This window comes from Balaenoptera borealis (genome assembly GCF_965194805.1).
Source record: "Balaenoptera borealis genome assembly, chromosome: 2".
NCBI lineage: Eukaryota > Metazoa > Chordata > Mammalia > Artiodactyla > Balaenopteridae > Balaenoptera > Balaenoptera borealis.
In genome coordinates, this window is record NC_138867.1 from 162217714 (window position 1) to 162237181 (window position 19468).

Here is a 19468-nt window from a genome sequence, read left to right on the forward strand (position 1 = left end):
ACGTGTAGTTTCTACACTAGTAAGCAACTTGTAGGAAACAACACTGCAGCTGAGCAAAGGAGAGCTGGAAACTCTTCCCCTGGGTATGATATCACAAAATGACTTGCCTAGATCCCCTCTCCAGCCTAGCATCAGGGCTCAAGCAGGAACACAACCATTGCGCCCCCAGGGCAGCTTCGTGTGGTTAGATAAGAACCCTCTGCTCCATCACTCTCCCTGAAATCTCCTGACCAGAAAAGCACACAGAAGCAGCTCGACCACGACAAATCAGTCCCTATTCTCTCTGTACATTTTTTTTTTCTCCAATTTGTGTTCCTTTGCCTGGTAGGCTCTGAATGACATTGTTAAACCAGACCACACAACTGGAAAAATTCACAAGTTTTCACACACATACACACTTTTACACCCCATATTCCAAGTATGGATTTACTGAGTTTCCATTATATAAAATAGCTTACACTATTTACTTATAGCCTACAATGTCACAATAACTACTACGTTCGTAAAACTCCAAGAGAAACTTTGAGCACGATTTCAGTTAGTCTTTAGCTAAATCTATTAGTTAAAGTTTCACGCGGTATCGTACTTTAAAGTACATAACCCTAAAATCACCAAACATACACAATAATTACACAAACCTGAAGCAGTAACTTCATGATTTCTTAATCAACTACATTACACGCAGGAGATTTCCAGTTCATTAAAAAAAAACAACCCTGCTTTGTTTAGCATGCCACAACTTACAACTATGTATTTCCTTTGACTGGCAAACAAAAGGGCAAAACTACCTTTAGTGAAGCTTTTTCGGCTTAGAAGCACGAAAATAGTATTTCTCCAGACAACATGAATTTTCCATTATCCAAACGTCCTCTGGACCCTTATAAGAAGTTTACCCCTGAAAACTGACATCTCTTTCTAGTTAGAAGGCGTAACTAACGCCATGGCTTATCTAGCAACACCCCACCCCCCATCCTAGGCACCACTGCCAACTACGATCCCCTTTATATTAACTTCCACCACGTGCAGTAGATGATCCACAACTCACATGGTTTGGGGTAAAAGCAAAATCCTTCCTGAACTGCATACAATAAAACACGTGAAAATGGGATGACAGCGTGGCTTAAAATGTTTTGTTTCAGATTCTCTAACAGAATAACATATGATGCAGTACAATGGTGAGGAGCTTTTGTGTTTCCTAATAAGACAGCTCCCAGCAGAGAGTTTCCCATGTTTTATAGTGACATCTATCAGCCAGACCCAGGGAATCCCAACGTCACTCAGCTTTCTTCAGCACCACTGTTTGAGAACAGCTTCCGGCCACAGAGTGGTGCAATCTTAACAGGTCTCTGGCACACAAAGTGCATTGTGAAAATAAGGCAATGGAGGATAAGCAATGCTCTTCCCTGACATCAAAACCAAATCGTTAGGCATTAATTAACCGCAGGCTACAAGCATCAGAAATGCCAATCAGAAATTTAAATAACTGGCCATCACCTGATACGAATTGAAAAGAGCTGACACACTTTGCATCACAGGCAGACTGAGCATGGCATGGTGCTGAGTTTTGTAAAAATTCAATTAACCCAGCCATCTATCAGACGGATACATCAAGACCAGGGGAAAATCTATTATGCATGTTAGAATTTGTGATGTGTAATCATGTTAATTTTTGGTTTGAGAAGAAACCCCTCTATGTTTTAGTGATTACATGATCATCAGGAAATTACACAAATATTTAGAACCTAGAAATTACTTTATGAATGGCATAAACGTAATGCTACTTCAGAAATGTAATCAGATTATCAGCTGATTTCTCAGACCTGATAATACTAAGGAGACCTGGGAAGAACCCTCTGCAGTGGCAAAATCGGGAAAGGTCTTTGAAACACGATTGCTAAACTTATCTTCCGAAATTCTCCTTAAGGGCCTACATGTGAAGCTCTATAATGACGCTCATCTGTTCCGACGCACTGACGTGCCAAAGCATACTCCAAACGAAAAGACTGGGAAAACAAAAATTCTTGACACGATGTCACCAAAAAGAAAACACCCAACTTTATACTTCTCACATACACATTTTCACAAGGTGCAGACTGCACCTGTCTGTTCGGACGTGACTTCGCCAAAAACTCTGCCACATCGCAAGGAGAATCGCAGTGCTCCGTCCTGTTCTTGTTGGACTCTCCACAGACACAAACCCCTGACCAAGTCCACACTCCGGACTCGAAGTGATGGGAAGACTTTACAGTCCTGTCCGACTCACCTTTCCTCCTTCAGAGGAAAAAGCCCCTCACAGCTGCCCTTAACAGCAACTCCTAACGAAAGAGTTCAAGAAGGCACGCGCAAGAAAGCAGCCGGCCCATTTCCATTCTACTTGGCGAATGAAACCCCAAGGAATTAAAAAGTTTGAGGCGGCCCCAACCAAGGACCAAACTTGGGCTTTCACCAATGGCAATGCCTCGAAACAGGGACACTGGAGAAGGCGCTGCCCGTGGAATCCAATCCGCGAACCTTCCTCCTCTGAGGATCGCCCACAGTCTTCCAAGCCCGAAACTCCACCGCTCAGACCGCGTCCGCCCGGAAGCCGTCGAAGCCCGGCGCCCGCCGCGCCCCGGGAGTGCGGCCTCCCCGCCCCGCCCGAGCGCGCCCCGCGAGGCGAGGAACTTACCGCACCGCTTGCACAGCACCCGGCTGACTTCCTTCTTGAGGTTCCGGTCCGTCTCCAGAGGGGGGAAGGATGCTCGGAAGGCGGCCGGCGCGCGGCCGCTGCTGTTGGCATCGGGCTCCATGAAGAAGATGTACCTGCTGTCCTCCTTGAGCCGCCCGCAGGAGGGGAACGCGGGGTGGCCCCAGGCGCCCAGGCGCACGGTGAGCAGCGAGTCCTTCTTCAGGCCCCCGGCTTTCACCGCCCACACCTGGTGCACCTTCACCAGATAGGGCGCCTCGTCTCCGGGCTCGGCGGCGCTGGGCGCGGGGCCCGCGGGCCAGTGGGACACGGTCCCGTTGGCAGCGGGCAGCGCTCCCGGGCCCGCGGCTGACGGCTGGCGCTCGCCTCCCCACGCCCCTGCCTCGCCCGCCGCCGCCGCCGCCGCCGCCTTCCTGTCGAGTGCCCCCTGCTGCCGCCGCGGCGCGTGCACCTTTCCCTCGATCACCACCGCGGCGCGCTGAGCCAGCTCCTGCACCGAGCCCACGCTGGGCGGGGACTCGTAGCACACCGAGGCCCCCGCGGGAGCCACCTCGTCGCTGGCGGCCGCCTCCGGCGCCAGGGCCGCGGTCCACAGCAGCGGCGGCGGCGAGCGGGCGGCGGGGCAGGGGCGCTGGGCCCGGGGGCCGGTCCTCCCGGAGCGGCGCGGGGCGCGTCGCCATCTCATGGTGCGAGGTGCGTGCGGGCTCCTGGCTGTCGGTTCGGACTCTGCCTCGCTCTCTCGCGCTGCCTCCCTTTTCCTCTCCCCTCCTCCCCCCGCACCCCTCCCCCATACCCTCCTCCTAATTTATTTATTGGCGGGAGCTGTGGGAGAGTTGTTTACGGGAGGAGGAGGAGGAAGAGAGAGAAGAGGTGGGTGGAACCACAGAAAAGCCAAGCAGTATAAGGGCAAAAAAAAAAAGTTTTTTTAAGCAAAATAGAAAAAAAAAAAAAAAAGCCGCCGCCGCCGCGGTTGCTGGGAGTGACAGGTCGTCCCCGCGCCGCCGCCGCCGCCGCCGCGCCCGAGCCCGGCTGTCGGGGCTGCCGTCACCGGAGGAGGACGTGGAGGAGCAGCTCGGCGGGGAACAGTCCTTTGTGTGAAGCGATGCTGCGGCGGCTGCCAAGGCTGCGAGCGGGCGGCGGGGCGAGCGCGCGAGGGAGAGAGCCCTGGAGGCGGAGTTGCGTGCCTGGAAATCGCTGGGCGGCCGCGGCGACAGCGCCCTGCGCCTCGCCGGCCTGTTTACCTGCGGGGCGCGCTCGGCCCGCGCCTCCCTTCCCCGTGCTGATGCCCGAGCCCGGCCCGCGAGTTGGTCCTCCCGGGTCTTCCCCGGCCTGCGCGCCGCCTCCCTCTCCGTCGCCCCGACTGCTGCACTGGGAGGCCGGGCGGCGACCAGGCTGCAGTCCGAGGGGGCTGCGGAGATTTCCCGGGGGCTGAGAGGTGACGCTTCGGTGACCGGGGACCTGTTAGCCGGCGCAGGAAGGAAGGGGGCACGTGGGAGATGCGGGGCCTCGTGGCAGAAAAGTTTTGGGTGAACTGGTTACCGGAGAGTCCAGAGGGAGCAACACGTTCGCAGGAGACAGGCTGCAATTACAACAACTTTCTGTCTCGCTCGCTCCCCTGCTAACGCGCACACACAGGGAGCTCTTCAGGTTTGCTGCCTCTTCCACGGCTCCCCTCGTGGGACGCTTCAGGCTTGATTACCCTTGCCTTTTCTGCTGTGAAAATTCCCCGTTCGCCGTGATTTTCTGACCTGTGGGGTACTGCTGATCTGAGCACTGCTTGAATAAAATAGTGGCTCAATAAGGCCACTTGGTATAAAGTTTCAGGCACTTCGTCAACTAGTCCGTTTTTTAAAAAAAATCACTGAATGAAACGAAGGACGCCTCCGTGCCTGCTGGTATAAAGGATCCCAGGCATGAGGGGCTGTAGGTTAAATATTGTTCCATCTGAATATCACACCCGCCCCACCCTAACTCATCCCATCCCCCTCTGAACCCTCTACCCGCTGTCCCGCCAAATTTAAGAGGCTACTTTTATTTTTTTAAGAGTTTTTGTTTTGTTTTGTTTTGTTTTTAATATTTTGGGGATTGATTTTACTTTCTTTTTTTTAATTTTTACTTTTATTTATTTATTTATTTTTGGCTGTGTTGGGTCTTCGTTTCTGTGCGAGGGCTTTCTCTAGTTGTGGCAAGCAGGGGCCACTCTTCATCGCGGTGCTCGGGCCTCTCACTATCGCGGCCTCTCTTGTTGCGGAGCACAGGCTCCAGACGCGCAGGCTCAGTACTTGTGGCTCACGGGCCTAGTTGCTCCGCGGCATGTGGGATCTTCCCAGACCAGGGCTCGAACCCGTGTCCCCTGCATTGGCAGGCAGATTCTCAACCACTGCGCCACCAGGGAAGCCCCATCAACAGAATTCTTTTATTCAAACTACCCTGAACAAAAATATCTTTCGATTCATTTTCAAGGGCCCAAGTGGTGTGCAAAGTGAGAAGACACACATAGGGAATTTGATCCATACCCTTCCAAGTCTTAAGGTCACCCAGGAGGCATTCTCGACCTCTTCACCCCTGAGGCAGCACCAAATTGTCCTCCAGAGAAGGACTTCCCGACTATCACGTCCCTTTTGTCTTATGGCTGAAAGGGGGTTGGGATCTGGGAAGGACATCTACCTCTGTGAGCTGCACACCAACTCCGGCTCACACAGCCTTGATTTCTGGTAAAATAGGATCAAGCCTCCAAGAGCAGACAGGTGAAGGCAGGCAATGCCTAGCAGCAGAGGTGTACAGTGAGAGGGCAGTAGGCTTTGCCAAGGGGGAGGATGGAGTCAGGACGTGCAGACGGTTATCAGAAGCAACTGCCGGAGGGAGCAGCTTGTGCTATGAGAGCACGCCCTCCAAGGACCTGCCTCTCCCTTTCTTTGGGTTTTTCCTATTTGAATGTGACCCCCATGGGACCAAGAACCTGGTCAAGATGCTTGTGGAAACTGGCCATAACCCTCAGATTTTCTTGAACAAAGCCAATTTCACAAAATATTCTTTCAACAAGGCCACTTTGATAGGTGTATAACTAAACTACGATTTCATGGAAATGTTCTAGAAGACTTTCTATACAAATGATCTTTTTTTAATTAAAACTATTGTTTAAAGTCTTAATTGTTTTAAAGCAAAAACAATGGGGCAATAGCTTATTATGAAGATATGAACAATCATTTATGGAGCCCCTCTGTGTGAGGTGCTAAGGTACAAAGGTGAGTAAGCAAAGCCCATGCACTCAAGAAGTCTAAAATCGTGCTCTCTGGGTCCTACCATCTCTGCCTTTTAAACAAAGGAAGAACGGGATGGACCCCCTGGGAGTCACTGGACCTAGGTCCCGAGACCACACCTAAACTGTTCCCACCTTTTAAATAATCCAGTCCTCCTGCTAGAGGCGTATCATCCAACTACTGCCAACTTCCGTGTCCCCTCTGGACGCCTGCAATAACTTCCTGCTGGTATCCTTCATTCAGGGTACCGGGGTTCTGGTAACTGTCCTGTCCGCAGCCCCTCTCTTGGTGACTGTCTTGAACTCACTCAACGCACTGTCCTGCCTTTGGATATCAGCACACCAGGAGGGCACCTCTAGCCCGTGCCTCTCTGGGCTCCACGTCCTGGGCTGGCCCCTGTGTGTCCTCACCCTCCATCAGAGAGGTAGAAAGGCTTGATTGGGAAGAAGCTCTGAGGACAAAGCCCCCTGGTCCCTCTCCCTTGCTGCCCCATACCCCTTGGCTGGGGGCAAATTCACCTCTATGCCACTTTAGCCCTGCTCAGCCTGGAGCAACATGGACAAAGGGTTTCGTCATGTCCTTCTCCCTGCTTCTCAGATCTTTCTGGTCTCTGGGTCACAACCTCAAGGTTATTATGGCGGGGGGGGGGGGCGGGTAGGGTGGAGGTGGGTGGGAGCGGCCACCATCCAGTGGTGTAAGTTCTAAGCTTGGAAGTCATTCAGAAACCACCTTCTCTTTCACACCCATTATCCACTTCATCCATTTTTACCTACTTCATTGTCCCTCAGATCTATTTATCGCTCATTTTTCTCCACTGCCGTCACCCTCACCCAAGGCCATACTCTTTCAGTTGATAAAAGAAATGTTCACATACTGAGGTATGGGGCAGTCATTCTGGCTTAATTTGAATTTTATGCTAACTAGAACAGCCCGTTTGTGGCTATCAAACCTACTTTATACATCTGCTTTAGTTATTAAAGAAAAGGGTGCACTGACCAAAAGTAAAGAATGTCCATGTTAAAAATAAAGATGAAATGCCCCCCCCCCCTTCCTGGGACACCACTGCTGGTGTTCCTTCCATGAGAAGACCCCCTTCCCAGGTGCCAAGGTCATACTGACTCGCTGTGTGCGTGCTGATCTGGTTTTTTGAAAACCTAAAGGAATGTATCCCTGACTTGTTTGATGTTCTTTGTTCTGACAAGACATAAAACTGTGCTGAAATCCATGCTTCTCCAGAGCAGTTTCTCAGAGTAATCTAAGAAGCTGTCTTCTGGGCTACAGCCCTCAGTTTGGCTCAAATAAAACTCTTTTCTACTCCTATTATAGACTGTTTATGGATGATTTTCATCAACACAGGAAACAATTCAAAGTCTGACAGTTGACAGTTCAAAGTAGATGACACTCTTGTTTCCATCAATCCATTCTCTGCACCTCATCGCACGGCTTCTAGCCATGCTGGCTTTCTTGTTATTCCTTAAACGCTGTGATTTCTCTGACTGCAGACGCTTTGCATATGCTGTTCCATCTGTCTGTAATTCTCTTGTCTCCCCTCACTGCCCTGACTAATCCTTACTCAGAGAAGACTTCCCTGTTGCCAAAGACCTTGTGATTTCCCCTTTCTCTACTATTCCATTATGTTCCTTCATTTAGATATTTGTATGATTTTTTAAATTAGTGTCCATTTCCCACACTATCCTGTAAACACTATAAACAGAAACTGTATCTGTTTCATTTGCTATTAAATTCTCCGTAATTAACACAGCACCTGACTCTTGGTAGACAGCCAATTAATATGAAAGATTAAGTAAATGAAGAATATATAGTAATTCAGAGCTCACATTCGAGAGCTAAACTGTACTGTGTTTGAACCTTGGCTGTATCACTTAAAAGGTGTACGATTTTGGATGAGATACTTGACCTAAGCTTCAGCTTTCACATCTTTTTAAGATGAAGGCAATGAAGATTCCTACTTGCACTTGTAAAGTTCAAATGAAATAAATTCCAAGTATTTAGTAAAGGGCCTGACACATAAAAGGGGCTTAATAAGTCGTCTGCTAAGGAGAGGATATATCCAATGATAACAATATAATAATGGGATTACAGAGTACAGGAGGAGGCCACAAGGCTTACAATAATCAAACACCCATGACACTACCTCCACCTTAAAAAAATTACTTTCATAGCTGTCATTTTGGGGAATTCTTTCCTCTCCTCTGAATCAGATTCTAGATGGAAGTAATGACTATGATATATATTTTTTAGTATAAATGAGCTTCAGAACCAGACTCCCAAGCTACAGATCTTGTCGCAGGCCTAGGAAGTTGTATACAGCTCAAGTGCCATACTACACATTCACATCTGTTTTTTCATTTAAATTATCATCTGTGTGTTTGTATAACAAAAGTGTTACTCCCCTGTTGGGTACAGTTTGGAGAGGAAATACTAGATTTTTCAGGACATATCATTGATCTGTAGTGACAAGAAAAAATATTCTACATCAGGGCTGTCTCAGAAAACTCAGGAGTCCTGGTTACCAGAAATTCAGTTTGGTGGGAAGATGGCAGAAGAAACAAACCATCCTCATTGTTTCCACAGTGTGGCAGACTTCAAACTGATTCTTACAACATAAAATGTTCGTAAATTTCAATCTATCTTATTGAAAGAAACAAAGCAAAATAGCAACAAAGTTCCTGTTCAGGGGTTGGGAATGATACTTCTTATTCCCTACAACCTTCAACCTGCTGGGCCCTAACAAAACGAAACTCTGGAAATGAACAGAAGACAAGGCAGCTTTAGAGTCTGGAATGTTCCAAAGGAATCATTCCTATGAGTAGGGAGACAGCCACCCAGAGGGATGACAACTCACCTCCTCCTTCACCAGAATCATCCACTTCACACAGGGGTGGGCAAACATTTCCTGTGTGGCGGCCAGAGAGTAAACATTGCAGGCTTTGTGGGACAAGAGTCCTCCACGGCAACTACTCAATTCGGCTGTGTGATGTGAGGAGAGCTCTAGACAGTATGGAGAGGATTGAGTATGGCTGTGTTCCAATAAGGCTTTATTTATGAGCCTTAATTTTTGAACTTCATGTAATTTTCATGTCACGATGTATTATTCTTCTTTTGATTTTTTCCAAGCATTTAAAAACGTAAAAACCATTCTTCGCTTGCAGACCTTACAAAATAAGTAGTGGCTGCATTTGGCCGGTGGCTATGTTCTGACCCCTGGCTTAAGACACATAAATAAATATTAAGTCACACCTATGGATTTCCTAACTGCTCTTCGAGTCTTCCGGATGTGCACAGCAGGCCTGCCCCTAACTGGAAGATAGAAGTTGTATATTGCACTGCAGAGATGAAAGAATGGAACTAATAGACAATTTTTTAAAATCCCATGAAGGAACATTTTACACACACTTTACAGTTTATTACACAGCTTGGCAAACAGGAAGCTTCTAAACAAGCAGGGCAGTCATTGTAATCCCTGATTATAAAACCATGGCAGTGAAGGTTTAGAAAGTTCAAAGCAATGCTGTAAAACTACTAGGCAGCTGAGCCAGGGACAGAATCCCCGCTTCTAGCTCTACATGTGCAACTGGAAGCCAAGGCACTGCATCCTCAGTAGATGCACCCCTCTTTGAGAATTCCCCACGAATTCGGCAGCAGACCAGTCGAGAAAATGGAAAATGTTGACAAAGTAAATGTCACTATTATGCACAGTATGGGTCTGTACCTTTGTCTACCATCCAATCCCCACTTTTGTCTCTACTGCTGTGCTGCGAGAGTACTGTCCCCCCAAATTGAGGTCCACCTCGGACATGTGACCTTATTTGGAAATAGGGTCTTTTCAGATGTAATTACGATGATGTCACACTGGATTATAGTGAGTGCTAAACCGAATGACTGGGGTCTTTTTCCGAAGAGGAGAGGACACCCAGAGACACACACGGGGAAGAGAGCAGGCTGGCGTGACTCAGCTGCAAGCCAGGGAACAGCAAGCGTTCTCAGCAGCCACCAGCAGCGAGGAGAGAAGCGGGGACCTGACTTTCAATCAGAGCCTCCAGAGGGAGGTCCTGCCTACACCTTGACTTCAGATTTGTAGCCTCCAGAACTGTGAGAGAATAAATTTCTATTGTTGTAAGCCAAGCAGTTTGTGGTCATTTGTTACAGCAGCTCAAGGAGACGAACACAGCCACCCGGTAGCACTTTGCATCTAGAAATACCTTTGAATTTTGTTTCCCTGAAGACATCACTCATGTCGAGGCCACACTCAGGAGAGGCCTTTCCCACCCTTCTTCACTGGCATCATCCACATCCCACCCTTCAAGAATCAGCTCAGGGTCCCTTTCTCCAGGAAACACTGTCCTGCCCCGTCCTGCCAGGAGAGATTGGGGACCCCTCCCCTGTGCCCAGATGGTAGTGAGAAAAGAAATGTTCACATACTGAGGTATGGGAAAGTCATTCTGGCTTACACAGGAGTTAACTTGAATTTTATGCTAACTAAAACAGCCTGTTTGTGGCCTATCAAACCTACACTGTACATCTGCTTTAATTATTAAAGAAAAGGGCACAGGGACCGAAAGTAAAGAATGTCCATGTTAAAAATAAAGCCGGTTTCAAAATAGAGCCGGTTTCAAAGCCTTACGTTGAATGTCCTCTATCACGATAGAAATCTAGCAGATCGGCATCGGTGGGAGGGACCCACGATTTTGCTACCTGTCCCCGGTTCTAGATACCCCTCCAACTCCAAAGCATGTTCTCGTGTTATCACTGCCTTCATGAAAACCAAGGTGCCCCTTTTCAAAATCTCCCACCTGCTGGATGTCTTCTCTCGTGGGCTCTCTGGGGGTCACCTGCCCCAGACAGACCACAGAGGAGAAGGTCTTGGGCCAAAGATGCCCCAACAGGCAAGACAAGTTCAGCCTCCACTCCAGCCTCCCAAACACAAAGGCATTCTCTTCTGCGGGGTTGCAAGCTTGTTTTGTTTACAGCCAGGCAACATGTGCAGAGGAGAAAGCTGACTGTATCCTGACCAAGAAAAACAAAAGTCGGGCAGCCAGTTTTTTTTTAAGCATTGTGAGTAGAGCTTCGGCAATAACATCTCCCACCCGAAATAGCTGTGTAAAGGAGGCGGAGGAGAAGCCCTTGTGGAGGTTAAAGAAAACAAGAATTAAAGAGTGAATGTGATTTGTGGAGCCGGAGAATGGAGGCATCTACACCTCGGCGGGAAGGGTGTCCTGGGGACCAGGTGTCCTGGAGGAGTCCTCCCAGCACATCCCCATCCTGCCAGGACTGGGAACCGAACTTGCCAGCTTCGGGTCTAGGCTAGAATTCAGAGGGACTCAGGGATGTGGAAGATCAGTCCTGGACCAGCTGCTTCTGAGGACCCAGCAGGTGGGAGGACACACCTGGCCAAGTGCTGTGGAACATTCAAATAGGAGCTGCCTGCACCAAAGCAGGAAGGAAGTTTAAGACCAAGCACATCACCTTCTCCCATGGGGACCCTGCTTCCTAGGAGGCCCACTGACCTAATACCTCCCGGGTGGCAGAACGTGGGGAGAAGGGCTTCTCCTCAGGACCACAGGTGGGACTCAGAGCAAGCAGGGCCCTTGTGGTCCTAACTGTTCAGAAAGGAACAAGGATGCTACAAGCCTGGCCCAGCCTCCTGCCGTGGCCAGCCCTTCACTTGAAGAACAGTCATCACAGGCAGCAGGGATGGTGGTGCCAGCAGCCCCTCAGCCCCCCATGCACCCAGAGCCTCGGGCTTCCTTAGCACCCTACGGCCTGTCCCTGGTGAGGGTGTAACCTTCACACGGGCTGCAATTTCACTCCATCCCCTTTATTTCAGTACACACCAAGCCCGGACAGTCTTCCAGAGTTTTCGGGAGCTAATCAGTGGAGTGACGGCTTTTCCTCTGGGAACCGTTTTGTTGCTTTCTCACCAAGTTATGTGACAGGCAGACGCGCATCAGGTCAAACAGGACAGTCGCCCACACCCCAGGAAATGTCTCCTTCCACCACATTAAATGAGCGCAGACAGAGTCGGCAAGCGGGAGGGGCGAGGAAGGAGACAGAAGTTTGAGGAAGGACTCAAACTGAAGGTCACAAGAGTTGGGGGACAGCAGGTCAGGATAAAGTCAAGGGGGCAGACCCTATGGTGGAAAACCCAACCAACCCATCACGCTTCCCAGAATCAGCCTCCCAGCAATGCGTCCGCCAGGAAGCAGCACATCCAGGGTTCAACCCCCTTCACCCAACAAATCCAAATCTACACCCGAACAGGCAGGCACCCTAGCCCAAGACCAGACCTATTTCCACAGACCTGAGCGCGGCTAATTGAGAGAGTAGTAAACCAATCCAGTTCTAGACAGCACAGAAGTTTCCCAAACCGTCAGCTTGTTTTCCTCGCAACAAAACACGGTGATTTCCCTCCGTTGTCACATTTCCTCCCTTAAACTTTTCTTTCTGCAACCCCTCTACAGAGGCTAAACTGCAAGCCGCTGAGGACGGAAACGCAAGAGCAGCCCCGCCGGGATGCAGCAGGAGTACCTTCTCCGTGGAGCAGAGGGGCCGGTGCCCAGAGGCTCGCTGCCCTGCCGAGCCGTGGAGGGCTGCTGTCGGGATGGAGCACGCTGAGGATTACGCGTCCCCGTCTCTGCGACCAGACCTTTCGGCGGCTCGGACCAACTGTGCTAGCGAGGCACTTAGCAATTTTCTGCTGGCGCTGACGCCCCGCCCTCTGCTCCTGCGATTGGCTCCCGGGTCCCGGGCAGGACTGCATTGGTTTCAGACGACGTCACTCATTGCCTTGGCTCCTACTATTACCTGAGCCATCAAAGGAAATAATTCCAGGTTTCATTGACAACCTGTAAGGCTCTCCTCCAACGCGGTGTGGGAGCGGCCCTGGGAGTCCAGTGGAGGGAAGAGGGGAGAGTAGAAAAAGTGGGGGTGGGAGAGAGGGAGAGCCGAGAAAGGGTGGAGGGTGAGAGAGAGAGGGAGGGAGAGAGGGAGGAAGGGAGAGAGAGAGAGAGAGAGAGATGGAGAGAGAGAGGGAGCTATCAAGCGATCAGATTCCTGCACCAGCATTTTAACTTCCACAAAACAGAGCCCATAGCAACAATTTTCTGGCTTTATTTTTCCCCCAACTGGTGAATGTTCCTGAGGGCAGGGAGAAATATGACGGTGGTGTTTCTGCCTGTGTAACACAGGCTCTGGGAAGCAGAGCAAGGTAAAGCCTGGAGGAATCTAGTGATGTATTTCCCGGGGCCACCCTGGAGGGCATGTGAAGGTCATTTTAGATTGTTTGGGAGGACAGATTATGCACCTTCTCTGGATTTATCCATCCGTTCTTTCCCTCATGGTCCACCCAACCTGAGAAGACAGTTTCCTTTTGCACCTTATTCGGTCTCAGGAGAGCTGATTTTAAAGTCTGCGAAAGTCTGGAAATCCTCACTGGTCTCACAGGGAGGTCCAGAGAGACAGGCATTCCCCAAGCTAATAATTCTGCTTGGACCCTGACTTTTGCTTGTTCTCACGTGGCTTCAGTGAATTGCTTAGACTCACATCATCAACCAAAGCAAGGAAGGAGAGGAAAAGAAACTCATCACGGGGTGAGAACAGTCCAAATGCTTTTCCTTGTTCAACAAGGAATCATAGAGCATGAGTCTTACCCTTTTTCTTTCCTTAGTGTATATTTTTCACTGTATGGAAAGGACATCATTTGATAGCGGACAACATTTGATAGCTGAATTTTTTAAGAGGAAGGGAAAGAATTTTAAAAGGGCCTTTTAAAGGAAGCTCTTGGAATATCAAATTTCAGATTAGTTAGAACTCGCCTTTCACCCTTTTCCTTCTGGGATCCGCATGTCTCTGAGCACAGGCTATGGTTCCAGTTCGTCCCCTGTAGCCTCAGACAATTGCAATCTTTATCACCATCTGCATCCTTGGAGGCAAAAGTTCCTGCTGCCTTGTTCAGTGAGCTTCTGCTTCATGGGGATATGCCTGGTTTCCCTAAACACATTGCAAGCTCTGTAGGGGCAGAGCTGGTATCATGTATATCTTTATAACTCTAGTGACAGCACATAGCACTCAATAAGTGGGCTGACTAATAAAACCCAATTCAAAACATAGAGTGTACCTCTGAGCCTCCTGGCATCATTATTCCACTGTGATCACTAATCCAGCTGGTGGGGTGGGGAAGGGGCACATCTTGGATTCCAGGAGGTAAAAATTCAGGACTGTGACAGCTACCGCCGTCCCTCCTAGCTCTCAGTGCCCCTATTCTCTCTGGAAAATGAGGCAGCTCTTCACTCCATGTCTTTTTACTCCCTCGAGCGCTGGAAGGAAATGAGAAGATGAGGGACACACATTTTATTTATGAGACATATACCTCAAAAATTAAGTCATTTCCATAGTGGCTTTCCAAATATCAGCATGGCTAAAAGGAGAGTGACCCTCTACTAGGAGTCAAAAAATAGGACAAGGGGTGTAGCAAAGTATTTGTTTTTTATTTCCTTCCTTTGTCTAGGTGAAATTCTTACAAAGCCCCAAGGATGAAATTAACCTTAGCTGTTCCTTTGAAATTGACCCTGTCCCAGAAAATCTGGCACGTTCAGTCATGGAGTAAAAGCCATAAATAATACTTTTATGATTTAAGCCGTAAGATTTCCACTTCCACAAGAAAGCAGAGAGCGAGAAATAAATGGAAGAAATAAATGAAGGTAAAATGAAAAAATAAAAAAATGCAGGCTTCAGCTCTGTGCCTTCACACTATCCCACTTCTCCCCCTTAAGAAAAAATAAGAGAAATAAACTAAATTATAAGAACTCTCTTGAGCACCTATCAAAGATTCAGTCATCCTCAAAGGAAAAGGAAAGCATTTCAAGTGACTTTCTAAAATGCTTTGTCTGCCAAACAGCAAGTCCTTACATGTACTTTTTGCCTTTTGAAGATGAAAGAGAGAGAGAGAGAGCTGTAAACAGTTGTTTATGTCAGTGCCTTTTAAACTGCCTGGTGGTGGTGGGATGAATTGGGAGATTGGGATTGACATACATACACTACTATGTATAAAATAGATAACTAATAAGACCCAGCTGTATAAAAAATAAATAAATAAATTTCAAATAAATAAATAAATAAACTGCCTGGTCATAAAATATTCTCTTTGAGAGAAGGATGATCCCTTTGTGTCCCATAGATCAACTGCTTAATTCTGAGAGTTGGAGAAGGCAGATTAAGTATGCGGACTCCACTGGTGCTTGCATTTGTATTAAATATCAGCTCCATACCATTTAAATGCACTGAGGTATGAAATGTACCGAATTCCACCTTGTGGCCAGTGCCCTGGCTAAAGTAGTCCGTTTCAATTTAACAATTTCAGTGCATTAGTGACCTGAAAGGCTTTGGAGGGGGTTGGCGTTCCATTGTCAGCAATTAAGGGAAGGCTGTGGGTTGCTTTATAAAAATACAAATTAAACAGCAGCCGTTGGAGCGCCCGTCCTTCTTGTGGGTAACCACCTGCTGCAACAAATTACCCCGACCTGCAGCGGAGGCTGGAGAAACCCTGTGTTTACCCTCCTGCTTATACCATTTTGTCAGTTATTTATTTATGCCAAATTCTGTTCCTAAAAGGGAAAAGAGGAGAATAAATCTAGGCAATGCCAAGAGAAAAGGAAATGTGTGAAAATGGGAGAAAAAACAACAACAGAAAAAAGAGAGGGTGACTTTCAACCTTACATCTTTGCTAATTGAGTTGAGCCACACGGTACTGTCTTGGAAAACATGATATTAGCAAGATTTCTGAAAACCAGCATTGGATGGATGAAGGCACAGCTTCCGAAGTAGAGGAACTTGGAGGAACACACGCACAGCTTTCTGTTCTGGCTGATGGCTGTTGTGAAACTTTATGTAATCTGATTCCTGCCCCCTACAGCTACCCACTCCACTCCCCAAATCAAACCTGTGGAGCCAGTGGCATTTCCTCTAAGTACAAGAGGAGATTGTGGTTGCCAGGAAGGTGTCAGTCACTGTGAACCATTCTTAATGATTTCATTAATTACTAATGAGCCTTCAGAAAGTTGGTATTAAAATAGACAGGGCTTCCTGAGCTTTGAAGACAGTAGTTTACTATTTACAATACCCTGCTAAATAAAAGCAGGTGATTCTGGGGGTTTCAAATCATGATGATATTGTCAATAACCTGAAAGAGAGAGAGAAAAAGACAGAAACAGACAGATGGACAGACAGCAATCTCCAAGACTAAATTGCCCACCTAAATTCTGTTTGCTTCAGTTAAATTCTTCATAAGAAACATGGGGCTGAACGCTGTCATGAATTCTTGTCCAGCAATGCACCAGCTGACAGACACTGGAGAACTGAATGAGGAAGGGCGGCTGCCTTCCATGAAGCTGGCGGATGACCGTGACAGAAGGCACCTTCCAGATCAAAGGGCTGCACACGTGAATATGACTCTGGGGCCCCCTGCCTGCCAGGACCCATGTCCTGACATACAGTCTTCTCGAAAGTACCCATCCAACTTGTTTACAAAACCTGCCGCACATCATTCTCTCATTTGTAAATCAGGGTAATATTATTATTTCTAGGGCTGTGGAGAGTATGATGGCAAATCAACCTACAAAGGACCGTACAGATGTCCTAGTACTTGATATTAAGGGACCACATCTTGGCATTGGCGAATATTCGTGGGACACACAGTCACTCTGCTCTATTAGCCCAGATGTCAGATCAGCTCTTGGAGTGGGACCAGAAGATGCTCACAGGGGCAGAAAAGATGCTCCAGGCACAGAGCAAAGCCTTGGGCAGTGAGGTCTCATTTCCTATTGCTTAAGGAAATTCTCAAACTGTCCCGTGATACACCCCATATGGAGAAGAGTCCCTGGGGGTGTGACAGTGTCATGCAAGGGACCTGCCATAAACCAAAATGGCTTCAAAAATGCATATTTTATTACGAAAGTCACGCCAATTTTGTATTCTACTCCAGAACGTTTGTTTTAGTACATGAGTTAAAGAATGAGTTGCCCCAAATATTTGTATAACACTGAGTTTCCAGGAAGATGCTGCATATTTATGAGTAGCCTGGGGTTTGAGAAACACAAGCCTCAAGTTTCTAGTCTGCCTTCTGCCTGGCTTTCAGAGTCAGGTGAAACCTGGCCCCATCCCACCTGTGTAACTTCCTCCACCCTCATCCTGACGGACCACGATCCCACCACAGCCTCTCTGAGCATGCTCACTCCAGCCTCCTGGCCTCCCGGTGGCTGCCCCAGGGTCTCCCTCGCACCTGCTTCTCCTGTGAGATCGCAGCACTCCTCCAAGGTCCAGACGCAGCTCTCCTTCCATCACTTCTCCTGTCTGCCAGGACGCTTCAATTTTACCCTGCACCACACAAGTTAAAATTAGTTACATTCTTGTTTGTATTTTCATTATTGTTTCCATATGGCCATTTTCATATCTGCTACTACATGTTATGTTTATTTGGTAGCCTTAACACCACCCCCATGTCACCCCCAAATCCACAGTGATACCCACAGCAGTTAGGACAGTGCCGGCCAAACACTTAGAAATCCCAACAATGAACAGTTGATGACAACGTGGACAGATCAACTTCTTTCACAGCTGGAAGAAATGGACATCTGGTAACATCTAGCACAAGGGTCATCCCGACCTGTTCAAAACGTTCAGGGGAGAGTGTAGCATCCCATCTCGGCCTCTTTGGCCATCCAAATGCATATCACACTTAGCATCCGGGGAAAGCAAAGAGCTGAAAGCATCACAGTGACATCAGGACCGGATTTTCCCTCCTTCTACTCCCTTGTTCTTCCTCCAGCAAGAAGGGAGGCTGGGTAAGGCCAGAGAGGTTTCTTTTAGCCTAAGAATGCATTTAAGTTACCGAGGAAAAGTGATAAACATTAACAAGGAAACACTGGTCTGTCATGAAGACGTATTTGAAGGGAGTACTTTCTATCAAGCATATTTGCCTCCTTTGCAATGAAGAGAAGATCCTGGGGGGAAGGCAGGGGCAGAAAAACTGCGGGGAGTTGGAACTGAAGAGGAAGATGAGGGATGGAACTCCTGGGCTCTCATCCAACATGGTCACCGTTAGCACTGAAAGGTGTCTGATGGAAAAAGCAAATTAGTGTTTTTGCACAATCCTCTGCATTCTATGTTTGGGATTGGCTGGCACTAAGAATGTCTTCAGGCTGGACTTGGGCTGCACACCTTTCCAATTGCTGTGACATAACCAGCAGTTTCCATTGCAATGCCACAGAAGTAAAGAGCTGGTATAGCAATCCCCCCAAATTGTTAAGGAATTATGTTCATCAGTACTCTCTCTTAGGAGAGCATCACGTGTCTAGAAAAGGCAGCTCCCAAGGGAAACTTATTCCCCAAGGGTTACTGTATACTAGTCATCTTCCCCTTCTGTCTTAGAAGTCACCTTAATAAGCTGTGTTATCTCAAAGTCTGAGACAAAAAAATGTAAATAGAAATTAATTACACATAACAATTGTGGGCTTTGGTTAACTAAGTGTCTAGTGTTCTTTAGACTTAAATAAAGACTCTTGAATCCCCTCATGCTCAGACTGCTGGAGGGTTTCTCCCCATCACCTGGACATCTATTCTGAGCTACTCTCCAGAAGATGGGTCTTCATTTTCTTTGCAAAAACTCCCAAAATACCAACTTCCCTTGGTTTCTCCCCACCAGGACCCCCGTTGGTCTGCTGGTAGAGCTCTGAGCCTTTTATCCTCTGTCTTGACAAAGGCTCTGGACAGCTTTTTTCAAAGGGGAGCCAATAAGATACCCTCAGCGTCCCGCTAGCCACCAGCCCCCACCAAAATTGTCTCCTTTCTCCTCCATGAGAGATGGTTCTATTTACCACTGGCTTATTAATGGAAGCAGGTACTTTTTTTTTTAACTTCATTTCATGATTGTATGACAATCAGGTCTATTTTAAACAAAGTCCCTTTACACGTGGGAAGAGTAGGGCATGACGAGTCATTGTCGATTCCCGCAGAGACCAGGGCAGAAGGCATGGGACAGATGAAGCGACAGTCTTGGCATATGGACTGGAGACGGTGCAGCTCTTCCAGGGACCTTAAGAAACAGGAAGACCCTCTCCTCTTGTTGAAATGGTTTAAATGAACGTCTCCCTGAAGGAGGGCTGCCATGTTCCCTCAGACCTTTTTCTGATTTCTAAATTCCAGTGATTTATCTTTTCTGATCCCCTCCTCCTTTCCCCTCCTTCCTCTTTCTTGCTCTCTCTCTTTCCTTTTCTTATGGCCCCTGTTTTCTTTTTCAATTTTCAATATTAGACCCTCTTGATAAATATTCATAAAACTGTCATTTTCCTCTTGTAAGTTTAACTATACTGACCATTGAGCCATTTCAAGCAAAGGAGATATGAAAATCTCACCAAATGGAATAAATAAAATCCCACCCCTTTGCCTAGATTGTCTAGAGAAGAAAAGAAGAGCAGATGTTCAATTTTAAAAGATTTGAGGCTACAAG

The 19468-nt window shown here is 47.8% G+C and overlaps 1 protein-coding gene and 1 long non-coding RNA gene across 2 annotated transcripts in view; both read right to left on the reverse strand.

Moving 5' to 3' along the window:
• Nucleotides 1-18594, reverse strand: part of LOC309623782 — a 47998-nt gene extending 29404 nt beyond the window's left edge. The window contains exon 1 of the long non-coding RNA XR_014241635.1: nt 12496-18594. This is a non-coding gene — a long non-coding RNA (uncharacterized lncRNA). The remainder of the gene's footprint in view (nt 1-12495) is intronic.
• LOC309623757 (uncharacterized protein) lies at nt 2263-7466 on the reverse strand. The gene has a single exon (XM_082380929.1). The coding sequence runs from the start codon at nt 3369-3371 to the stop codon at nt 2316-2318; it is 1056 nt and encodes a 351-aa protein (XP_082237055.1). The 5' UTR covers nt 3372-7466; the 3' UTR covers nt 2263-2315.
• Nucleotides 18595-19468: the final 874 nt, after the last annotated feature.

Excerpts from the sequence above, each read along its gene's own strand:
- LOC309623757 (XM_082380929.1), bottom strand. The coding sequence starts at position 3,371 with ATGAGATGGCGACGCGCCCCGCGCCGCTCCGGGAGGACCGGCCCCCGG.